Source organism: Medicago sativa, chromosome 5 (assembly GCF_051527215.1).
Source record: "Medicago sativa cultivar Bolivia chromosome 5, Bolivia_mono, whole genome shotgun sequence".
Classification (NCBI taxonomy): Eukaryota; Viridiplantae; Streptophyta; class Magnoliopsida; order Fabales; family Fabaceae; genus Medicago; species Medicago sativa.
The window spans coordinates 11,811,774-11,824,000 of record NC_140753.1 but is presented as its reverse complement, the minus strand read 5'-3'; the positions used below and the strand labels follow the sequence as shown (position 1 = coordinate 11,824,000).

At 33.0% G+C, this 12,227-nt stretch overlaps 2 protein-coding genes across 2 annotated transcripts; one reads left to right on the top strand and one right to left on the bottom strand.

Annotated features, from left to right (window-relative positions):
* The first annotated feature begins 708 nt into the window (after positions 1–708).
* On the top strand, positions 709–1,254 carry LOC146920061 (uncharacterized). The gene has a single exon (XM_085711098.1). It carries the CDS (start codon positions 709–711, stop codon positions 1,252–1,254), a length of 546 nt encoding a protein of 181 aa, XP_085567224.1.
* Positions 1,255–2,139: 885 nt separating this feature from the next.
* On the bottom strand, positions 2,140–6,684 carry UBC17 (ubiquitin-conjugating enzyme 17). Its single transcript, XM_085713450.1, has 6 exons — positions 6,511–6,684; positions 6,326–6,429; positions 6,009–6,111; positions 5,811–5,874; positions 2,750–2,838; positions 2,140–2,497 (listed from the first exon to the last, which is right to left on the bottom strand). The coding sequence occupies exons 1-6, from the start codon at positions 6,538–6,540 to the stop codon at positions 2,402–2,404; spliced, it is 486 nt and encodes a 161-aa protein (XP_085569576.1). The 5' UTR covers positions 6,541–6,684; the 3' UTR covers positions 2,140–2,401.
* Between the last annotated feature and the right edge of the window lie 5,543 nt (positions 6,685–12,227).

Here is a 12,227-nt window from a genome sequence, read left to right as displayed (position 1 = left end):
AGTGTCGGTTAGACTAGCGCGCGAATCACTTTACCAATGGCAGCAGGTGCGTTTGAAGCAGAAACATATGGGTAATGTGTCGGACTCGGGAAACAACACCACAATAATATTGAACAACAATAACAATGTGACTAGATGGAGAAAACCAGCCTTGGGTGAAGTCAAATGTAATGTGGACGCAGCAATTTTTAAGGATCAAAGATGCTACGGCGTCGGTATGTGCCTAAGGGGAGGAAACGGTGAGTTCATAGCAGCAAAAACAGCTTGGTTTCAAGGCATTCCACAACCACAAGAAGCAGAAGCATGCGGTCTCAAAGAGGCGATAATTTGGCTTGGCAATCGAGGTTTAGCGGCGGTGTCCATAGAACTTGACTGTAAGCAAGTGGTTGACATCATCTCCAATAACGTTGGTACCAATTCTGAATTAGGAGCCATTTTAAATTATTGTAAAGCTTCACTTTCTCTTTTACCAAACTTTAAGATAAGTTTTGTTAGGCGACAAGCAAACAATGTGGCCCACTTGTTAGCAAGGGCATCACTTTACCCTTACAAGCAAACAATGTGGCCCACAAGCAAACAATGTGACCCAATTGGAAGCGTAGGAATGAGAAGCTATGGAATGATGTTGATACACGACCTGAAGTGTCGGTTAGACTAGCGCGCGAATCACTTTACCAATGGCAGCAGGTGCGTTTGAAGCAGAAACATATGGGTAATGTGTCGGACTCGGGAAACAACACCACAATAATATTGAACAACAATAACAATGTGACTAGATGGAGAAAACCAGCCTTGGGTGAAGTCAAATGTAATGTGGACGCAGCGATTTTTAAGGATCAAAGATGCTACGGCGTCGGTATGTGCCTAAGGGGAGGAAACAGGTTCATAGCAGCAAAAACAGCTTGGTTTCAAGGCATTCCACAACCACAAGAAGCAGAAGCATGCAGTCTCAAAGATGCGATAATTTGGCTTGGCAATCGAGGTTTAGCGGCGGTGTCCATAGAACTTGATTGTAAGCAAGTGGTTGACATCATCTCCAATAATGTTGGTACCAATTCTGAATTAGGAGCCATTTTAAATTATTGTAAAGCTTCACTTTCTCTTTTACCAAACTTTAAGATAAGTTTTGTTAGGCGACAAGCAAACAATGTGGCCCACTTGTTAGCAAGGGCATCATTGTCTTACGCTAGTTCCCAATGTCATGATCATATGCTATCTTGTATTGAATATGATATTATGAATGAAATGAGTTAATTTGGTTTCTGTCAAAAAAAAAAAAACATGTGTTAAGGTAATTGTATATATTTTGTAACTATGCTATTAGTGTGCAATATACACCACCTTTATCAATAACTAATTTATGACAAATTTGAGTGGCAGACCACCGATCATATCCATTAATCTCTTACAAAGTTGTAATCACATGGTTTATGATGCTGATTCATTACGATGATATGAAAATACTCGTTCCTAAAAAAAATAACAGTTGAATGGGTTAAATGAAATAATGAATAACGCTATAACCCTATTCAAAACCTCCCATATATCCTTTTAATTACTTGAATCAAATAGCGTTCATGTAGTCTTCATAACTACTCCAAACAATTTTCTACCCCAGAGAAAATACGGGAGCAAAATGCACAAGGTGCTGGTGTTATAAAAGAAAATCATAAGTCATAAGTAAAATTACATCTTTCTAGAGTTCCTAAGTTGAACCATTCCCCACTCCGAAGAGTATGATTACTACATGGAAGAAGCTACTCTACACAATTTTTCTGCCAAACATGCAAATATCACGAGTTTCGTTGTATACCACACATATAATGCACGTATATTGTCAATTAGGACATATAAGGCTACAATCCTTAGGAAAAGTGCACAAGGTGCTGGTGTTATAAAAGAAAATCATAAGTCATAAGTAAAATTACATCTTTCTAGAGTTCCTAAGTTGAACCATTCCCCACTCCGAAGAGTATGATTACTACATGGAAGAAGCTACTCTACACAATTTTTCTGCCAAACATGCAAATATCACGAGTTTCGTTGTATACCACACATATAATGCACGTACGTATATTGTCAATTAGGACATATAAGGCTACAATCCTTAGGGAAAGTATTAAACACGAAGTCATCAAATACGAGGGTTAATAAGCCATCTATAACCACATCCAAATATCAATGAGATTAATAACATTGTTCTGAGTTTGTTTGATCCTCAAAGTTGCTCACATAGTTTCCTGATTTCCTCTTCCTTTACAAATTACCAGGCAATTTTAATTTACAGGAGTCTCGTAGTCCATATAATTAAAGGGATCCTGGTTTCTCTTTTATGTTTTTTCCCATTCAGAAGGATAATCCTCTACTCTAGTTTTGTGAACTTATTAGGGAAAACTTGTCATCATACTTTGTCATCATGGAACCACCACCTTGTCTCCTTGGGCGATCTTCCATTTCTGCAGTTCTTTACATAGCGATCATTATCTTCAGGGCGTTGCTGCAAAAGAAATCAAGTCGGCGTTGTTAAGTCATAACGATACCCAATTTGACGATGAATCACTGACCCACCTAAAGTTACCGGCAGAATCTTAAATAATGACCAATAATGCTTACTATCAAATTAGTTATTGTTCAAGCACGTATATGGCCCACTTGGTCAGTAAAAGAATTTATTTGATCTAAAATTATCAGCATCCTATATAAATGGAAGAATAAGGAAAACAAAAACTTCGCAGTACAAAATTCACACCTTTGCAGTTGAGCTTGAAAGCATCGACAGAATACTAATGCAGATAGAACTAACGGTCATTGCAGGAGACCATGAATCATATAATATATCTGCATCATCCCAAGCATATTAATATCAGCTAGCCAACAAAAACCAGCACCAGACAATTTTATTTTCAAATAATCAGAAAAATAAAATTGGGTTCCCTATAAATTATGGTAGACTAAAATGAATTTCAGAACTGGTAGTCCTTGAAAACCACATGTGCAAACAATGGCTAAAAAAATTACCTAATATGTTGAACTAATTACTCCAAGTGTGTGTGTGTGTGTGTGTGTGTGTGTGTGTGTGTGTGTGTGTTTTAAACTCCCTCCCCATCCCTAAAGCCCTAAGCGAATGATAGAGAGAAACTATTATCAATATCTAGAATGGGTATGAATCAATTGTGGGGATTTGAATACATTTCTTACGTTTATTATTCCCATCACCATTTGATAGAACCCAAAAATTAAGGTATGCAATTGGACTTTTTAAAATTGAAGCTGTTACAATGGTAAAACAGAAAGCAAAAGCTAAAACCAGAGTTCAGAGAACTCCTAAACCAGAACTAGGCTCCTAAACCAGAGAGAATTTCTCTCCTAACAGACTCTAACCAATTTTCTGAATGACTTCTTCAATACCTTTCCCTCCCTCCATAACAGAAATTCCCTGAAATTCAGGAAATATACTGACTCACACTCACTTCTATTGCAGCCTTCTAGAAACAGGGCCTAATGGAATTTGCTGACTTAATTGGGTCATCTGTGTCATACGGCCCTGGTATCCTACCACCTCCGTTACCCTTCTTCAAATGCACATCATTATAACAAAAAGGAGAAATTCCAGACAGAAATTTCTACATGTAACCAACGAGCATTTGACTTATAAACAAATATGAGACGAAAAGAGTATGCCGTACAACCCATGTAGGGTATCTCATAGCTAAAAGTTGTATAATTCATTTAGATTTTCTAGACCATTTTGCAGTACAAGCTCCTAGTCAATCCCTTCCGACATAAGTGAGAAGAAACAGAACAAAAGAAGCAACTCAAGCCCAAAAGAAACATAAACCGTGATTCTTTATATGTTCTATTAAATGGTAGTTCATTCTATTGTCTAGAACAGTGAAGTTTTCTACAGTAACATCCATCCCCCCTCCCCCACATACACACGCACGCGATTTTTAACGGTAGGACCTACAACCATCATTAAGTGATTGGAAGCCTTCATTCCAAAAGAACAAACACAGCAAAATACTAAAGCCAAGTAAGGTGTGTATAGAGTTGAGTGAATGGGTGACTGTGCAAAGCTTTTATTTAAGAATGAAAATGGAGCACCAGAATCCATAATCCAATGGGGTGCATTTAGCAAGCATTTTTTTAGTTTCTTTTCATTTAATAAGCTTAGCCTCGTCAAATTTTTTGTATCTCTTAAAAGAAAACAAGAAAATAAATATTAAAAATTAAAAAATCAACAAACCGCTGAATTGTGCAATTCACATGGTGATACAAAATCATAACTGACTCATAAATGTATCAGCGCAACTCAAAGCAACCTAGGATCCATCATATGAAACAAATTTCTGGTTTTCCAAGTTGGATTGTAATCCACAATTATAAAGACCATACTGAAACAAGATATGGAGGCATTAAAAAGGAAAAGCACTTGGTAAGAAAAGTGAGACCCAAACTTCAATCCTTTCCCCAGATATATGATGTACTATGAAGTCCGGATACATAGTACAGGTGTGATACGATATGGATACACGATGTTTTGAAATTTAGGATACGATACGGCTAAGATATGTTAACAAATTTTTTATAATAAAACTTACATGCATGTAAAATACTAGAAAGAAATATATTAACAAAAGCATCATTAAAATAACTCAACAATTTTTGTCTAATGTTGACTAATTGAGTCCCCCCTCTCTCATTACCTTAGTCCACAAAAAACATAACTTTTAAGTTTGATTCATCTTTTCTAGGATACGTATCAGTGAAGTATCTTATAAAAATCGGTGAAGTATCCTATAAGTATCCCGTAAAATATTTTTTTAAAATTTAAAAAATTAATTCAAACACTTCATGGGTGCGTATCCACGGAGTATCAGTATACGGATATGTCTCTTTGTTTGGAGTATCCGGGCTTCATAGATGTTGTACAACAGTGTTCCATCTGCTTGATACCCTTGTGTTCTTAAAATAACACTTCTAGCATGTTCAAACCAGTATTGTAATCCCATTAGAATCTTGGACATCAAAGGAGAACGACATACACCAGCAAAACTACCATTTGGTCCAAGATTCTCTTGTTCCATATATTTTTAATTTATGTACTTTTAAAATGTAAGCTATTTTAATATCAATTTTAAGTTCTATATCACCCTAATGGATTCTTGTTGTCACTGTCTTAAACAATACGAATTAAATGAAACTGTAAAAGCATTCAACATCTTGGAGCTTAATAGACATTTACTACTTTCTTCCTTTCATTATAAGGATTATTATAAAGGTATTTTAGGATGATATAGAATTATTCCTTTTCATCTTTTGCTGCTTTCCACTAAATTAATATTTGTCAGGCATCAGAGAAGCTTAATCAAGTAAACAACCCGCAAGCATCTTATTTCCCAAGAATTCTTAGTGTGCAATTATATTTTGAATGTCTTGATTTCAAAGTTAAATCTAAAGCAAATTACAAGAAAAGAATAAACTGTCAGCAAAATTAGTGTCTTAAAAAATGTATGGATGACCTAAATATTAATGCAAACAAACCACAAAAGCAACACACACCAAAAGCCATAACTCTGCAAAAAAAGGCTGTGCCAATACAAGAATTAAGAAAATGAATATAACCTATGAAGCACTAACACAAACACACGACACAGTAACGGTGATAATTCGAAAAAGTGAAATAATTGAATGGGATCACATGTGTCAATTTCGGACACAAGACACGTCTCCAATGAAGTTTCAGTTCTACAGAGGATATAACACATTAACAAAATACACAGAATAAAATATGAAACCAACACACATACCTAAACAAATATGACCATTGCTATAGATATGAGGATGCAATGGAGCCGGATGCAAGAATATCACCTATAAAACAAAACCATCCATAATTAAAACATAATTACATCAGTAAACACAAAAACATATTAAAACATAATCAGTAAACACCAAAACATGTCACAAAAAAGTGAAATTATGTATATTAAAATCAAAATAAGAACCTGTGGAGCTTCCATCGGGTAATTCTCAGGAAAATCCACCTGAAGCTGATAGGTCTCATTGGAGTACAGTGTCCCAGGAGCTCCACCAACTTCAATAACCCACCTTCCACAGATAAAAAAGTAATTTTTTTATGAAAAATATCAAATCAAAAGAAGAAGAAAAACAACTTTGAAAGACCCATTTAGAATTTTTTTCTTTTTTAGGCAACCCATTAAGAATTCTAAACTATTAAACTCAAAAAAGGATAAAAAAAACTGATTTTTTTTTTGGGGGGAATTGAAAATTTAGGGGGTGAATTAGAAGAATCTGATGATACCTTTGGAGATTGTCAGTGACTCTGTGTTTGAAACCAGTAGGTGGATTAACCTGCCACTCGACGAGTTCTTTCTGGAGGCGATTACAGGCGATTTTGCTCAGAGTCTGAAAAAAAGATCGAAAATCGAAATTGAAGAAACGAATCGAAGAACGAAAAGAGTGAAATTGAATGAATTAGGGATTTACCTTGCGAGATGCAGCTGAAGAACTAGTCATGGTTATTGCGCTTAGAGAGATTGGAGAAAATTGCTGAATGAAGAGAGAGAGAGAGAGAGAGAGAGAGAGAGAGAGAATAAATAGTGAAATGAAATTGACGAAAAGGGGAAGGGTACCCGTGAGTGTGTGTGTGACTGTAACGACGGTTTAGGAAACTTTTTAGTCCCTACACTTATCACTATTTTTCCAAAAATATTAATTCCAGAAATCTAAACAAAATCTCATATCTTTTCACCAAGAAAAAGTTAAATTTCAAAATAAAACACATTACTACAAAACTTAATGCATTTGTTTTAGGTGTTTTTCGTATTGTTAGTAAGGATGAGAATAGGTTAGGTCGAGTTAGGCTTTGCAAGGACTAAGTCTGGCATGCTAAATTATTTTGACGCCTAAGTCTGACATGCGGCCTGTCATAGGCTTACTTTTAGGCCTGAGTATGGCCTTCTGAAAGCCTGATACAGTCTGCTAGCATGTTTAAAAGCCTATTTTATATGAATATCTTTAAATAAACAATGTGATCGAAGTTTAAATTGACTAGCGAACTAAAAGATCAGATAGATTAAACTCTCTTTTGATAATCAACATGAGTTTTTAAAGAATTTGACTATATATTGTTTCATATTTCAATTCTAGTTTATAATAATACATTTAAATATGCAAAAAATTAATGTATACCAATAAGCTTAAATTGTTGTAAAGGTTAAAAAATTATTTTAAATTAAAGTATAAAATATAATATAATAATAAATAATATTATTAAATTTACTTAAATAGGTCGACCTAATAGGCCTAAGAGGCTTTTTGAATGACTTATGGCTTGACCTTTTAAATTAAATAGGCTTCTAAAAAAGCCTAGGACTTTTCTATTTAAGAAAAAAAAGTCTGGCCTGTCGTAGGCTAGGTCGTAGGCCCCTATAGGCCGGCCTGACCTATTCTCATCCCTAATTGTTAGTATCTAAAAATACATTTTTGTGACTATATGAGAAAATTCCTTAAAAAAAACTATGAGAAAATTATATATTTATAAAAGTTAAGAATTATACGAAAAACAAAAAAATGAACCTATGTTTTTAGTTTTTACACAACTTCGTAAAGAGTATATGTGTAGTATGATGAGTTTTCATTGTTGTATTTACCAACAATGAATTTGTTAAGATAGTAAGAGATTTGGTCATCTTAAGCGAACGACTATGAGTTTGATCTAACTTTACGTATAAGAAATATTCAATTGGTACGAGAGAAATTACTTTATGTGTCCAACATATTGTTCGATAGAGACCAACCACATTAAAACGGTTGTGGAAACTTTGTAATAATAATATGGTAACAAAAAGTTTAATGTAAAAGTTGTTTGTAAATCTTAACTCAACTAAAAAAGTTGGGTGACACTTCAGTGACTTTGTGTTGGATGACTTTGGTGACTTTAGTGTATTTTAGATGAAAGAGAGTGATGATTGAATAATTAAAATAAATTATTTTGATGAGAGAGAATTATTAGTTAGGAGAGAGATAGAGACAAATGCACCAAAGCCAAAGGCACCCAAGTGCCACCCAAAAAAGTTGATGATCCCGTAGTTGTGTGAGTTTTAAATGTTAATTTTCACTTCATCTACGAATAATAATAATAATAATAATAATAATAATAATAGAATAATAATAATAATAATAATAATAATAATGTAAAGCTAATTTTCACCTAAGCTCTATTAAATTTATATTTTCTGTAATAATTTTGACTTTCTTTTATATTTTTAGTAATTTTTATAATATTTTATTTAAGGATGCCAACTTTTATTATCTATAAATAATGATAATAATTTCACTTAATAAGTCATACACAACTTTTTTTTGGGTGTTAAGCCTTTGATTTACAAAGGAAAAGAGTCCTAGTAATTTGGAGTTCGGTGACAGGTAAGTAAAGTTTGTCCAACAATTATTCCATTTAAAAATTGAAATCGAATTCTTTTAAATGATTTGTCATTTAGAGAAACTTATTAACCACTTGAGGACAATGGTTTAATTAATCATAAGTGATTTTATGTAGTGTGCCAAACATCTTAAGTTATGTTTTCCTTCTTTTGTTGCAGATCTCTACATTACAAAAACTATGAATGAAGTCAAAAAAAAAAGTTAAAATGTATACAAAACTCCTTACATTCCTGTAATTCAACTTCTTATTTTAATATTTTAGAAGAGACATAAAAGCTGCTCAGAAGCTTATCTCAAGGAAAATATGAGCAAATTTCTAAGTGGAGATATACGAATTTAATTTTAGAACTTGTGTCTAGGGATAAAGAGGAATGATATGACAAACGGCGCCGTAGGTTTTCCACCGAATATATTATGTCAATTATATAATCAAAAGCAAAGTATCAATGTTTCTATCACCAAAAAAAAAGGTATCAATGGTCCTTAATCGAAGAACAATTTTAAGGTTATTAAACTAAATTAACATGATGAGAATCAGAACGACGAGATAGTGGTTGGTTTTGCAATGAGAAGCAAACACAATAAGTTGGCTTAGAATAGGGCTACGTGGTCCGTTGGTACCAACAAATAAAGCTAACGGTCCGTTCCATTTTGGTCCGTCTCTCGATTAAACCGTCTAAAATATGGTGAGGTAAAGCAAGTTAATTCAGTTAGGTGAGTTGAAACTCCTATAGTCTTTGGCAGACCGGCGAGTTGATTTATCAATTTTTTTCTTCATTCATGTGTTATTATGAAATTAAAAACAATATTAATGAAACAAGTACAACAACCATGTTTCAACAAAATTGTAACTTTGTAAGTCGTATATGTTATTTTTGGCGCCAACATAAACTTATATATCTACAAATGCCAACTACCAAATCAAACATGATATTGTTAGTTATGTGTCAATCAATCAATAATTAACAACAATATGATATGATGAGCATGTGAAGCTCATGTTATCATCATAACATGTGGCGTCATACTTTCGGGGGTTTTCTCTTCGTTAACACTCCTCTCATACCTAGCAATATTGAGTTTGGTGTGTGAATATAAATGTTGGGTGGTTCGATAGTAGAAATATCATAGGAGTGGTACTAATGATCATGGAGAAGGTTTTGATATCATATCAAATTTTTATATTAAGTTTAACTCATCATTACAAAACTGGTTCATAAGGTGAATGATATCACTCTTTATAAACTCTTATCAAAAGTCATGTCTTTTGCATGTGTGACTTATGTTTTCATCTGTGACTTAGGTTTTTCTTAATACACTCCATCACGCCGCCTAACACTGTTGGGTTTGGCACGCATATATATAAATGATGGGTGACTCAATCGAACTCCGATACCATATTAAAGTTTTAATATTAGATATAATTCATCCTTACAAAACTCGCTTGTCATATGAGATATGTCACTCTTTTTAAACCTTTAACAATTTTCATTTCGTCAATCTGTGTAGAAAAATAAAAACTAAATCATGTAGCCAATTGCGAGTAGAAATTAAAACCTCCACATTTTTCAACAATAAACGACTTTTATATTTGCTAAGAATAGTAGAACTACTCCTAAAATAAGTAATAATAATAGAACCATTGCTAGTGCAATAGTAGTAATATGAGTGTCGTATAATCAACTCTAAAATACAATTAAAAAACGTAAGGTGATGTGACAGAACAGTAAACATTCATTAAATATAGGTGTAAAACAGATTTACACTTACTGTGTTTATACCCTTAAATCTTTTATCTGTTTTACACCAATCTTGAGTTGAGTGGAAAAGACTGTTCTTATGTTTTTGTAGTTCATGATCAAACTCACTTATCCACATGCCACTGTGTTTGAGCCAACCAACCAATAGAACTTGGATGAGATGATTCAAGTTTATTTTAACTTAATCAAAGGTTCTGAGTTTAAATTTAATCTAAAAAAATGCAATGTTAAAATTTTTAAGGTTGAACTTTGTCACTCATTATAGTCTTATCTAACTTGAAATATTAAACTTTACAGTTGCGCGCAGAAGATACTCGGTTTATTATGATTTTATATTTGAAAATGGACTTAAATTGACTCTCAATCCACACAAATACCAAGTTTTACCATACTGAAAATAGTATTGAAAATGGACTTAAATCAGTTTTTTGTTGTTGTGAGAATCAGTATCATTGATTGTATTTAATTAAATGGATTCTTCACCTTATTGTTATGCTTCTGGTTTTGAGAATATAAGCAAAGGTATTTCCTGTCTGCTATTGAGTTTCCTTATTTCTTATACATGAGGGAGGCACAGGCACTACTATAGGGAGATAAATCCTTGGTCTCCATTGAATAAAATTACAAAGTTCTGATCATTTTCTCAGCGGTAAGAGTTATAATTTTACAGAAGACTAATAATTTTTCCAAGTCTGACACCAATAGCAAGATAAACATAATCAACTTATGTGCATACATTAACACACATTTAAGAGCTTGCATTTTCACAAAACAGCAAAGCTATAAGTATTGTATCTTCTCATGGCTCTAAAGTCAAAATCTAAATCATAACAGGCCAAGGATTAGTAAAACAAAATTACAACATTGAGTAAAACTCACTTTCTACTTCTTGCTTCTCAGCAAGAAACGAATTGGTTGTCACATGAGGCTTTCCCTCTATGCTCTCGTCATTTGCGGTGCTTTGAATCAGATTGATGAGAGAATAGGCCGGTGGCAACGTTCCTTTAAATTCCAACAGATAGAAGAAGTGATATGAAAGAACAAAATTGTTAAAAGCGTAAAAAGGGGCGATTTTCGTTCATCAACAAATGTTTAAATTCTAGTTGCTTGGATTGGAAGCAAAAGAGAAGAGATTGAATGATGTAGATTTGAAAAAGAATGAAAAATACCTGAAAATGAAAATTAATAAATAAATATTCAAAGTGCACAAGGGTCAAAAACGAACAAAGGCACCCGATATGGGCAACCAACTTCCTCTTTTGGTAGGAATAATTAATTTTGTATTTAAGCATACTAAATTAGGAAATTATTCTTTAAAAAAGTCAAATAGTTTAATTTCCCATGCATTGAATACATATTTTTTTTATAAAAAGTTATTATTTAAGACCCTTAAAGAGTGTCCGGGGCACTCGTTAACATTTCTCATTTAATATTACTATTTTTTTTTTCAAAAAATTTATTTGCTCGTGTTTTTGTTTATTATGCATATGTGCTACTAACACAATAAACAAAAAAAATTATTTACATTCCGATTACAACAGTTGTGACTTGAATTCTAATCCAAAATTCAGCTATTGGTAGTTTATATATAAATTTCATTGTAAATTATGAATTTTATGATTAACATGTACATACGTAATTAAACATGTGATCTTGTCATGTGTTAATCACTTAAAAAATTGTTAAATAGGTGATTAGTGTTGTGTTTTAATGAGTTAACAAAAGTTAAGTCTAGTCACACAAGATACGTCATCATTTTATGTCCACTTCAGCAAAAAAAAAAAAAAACGAGAGACCAATTTAAAAGAGTTTTAAAATTACGCGGTCAAATTGAATGATTTTTTTTACAAAGACTAAAATCAAAGTGACCTCTAATTGCGAGGACCTTTTGCATATTTACATGGTCTGGTTTACGGATTTGGCCAAAATCGGACCAACTTAATCCATGTACAACCTTAAGGATGTGAATGTAAATGTGGAAAAGTTTTGCACAAAACG

What these genes read in the sequence shown, in the direction of transcription:
- UBC17 (XM_085713450.1), bottom strand. Translation starts at nt 6,540, where the DNA reads ATGACTAGTTCTTCAGCTGCATCTCGCAAG. An exon ending in GTCACTGACAATCTCCAAAG is followed by an intron (nt 6,112 to 6,325) that starts GTATCATCAGAT and finishes TATCTGTGGAAG; the next exon opens with GTGGGTTATTGAAGTTGGTG. An exon ending in CAATGGTCATATTTGTTTAG is followed by an intron (nt 2,839 to 5,810) that starts GTATGTGTGTTG and finishes GGGATGATGCAG; the next exon opens with ATATATTATATGATTCATGG.
- LOC146920061 (XM_085711098.1), top strand. Translation starts at nt 709, where the DNA reads ATGGGTAATGTGTCGGACTCGGGAAACAACACCACAATAATATTGAAC.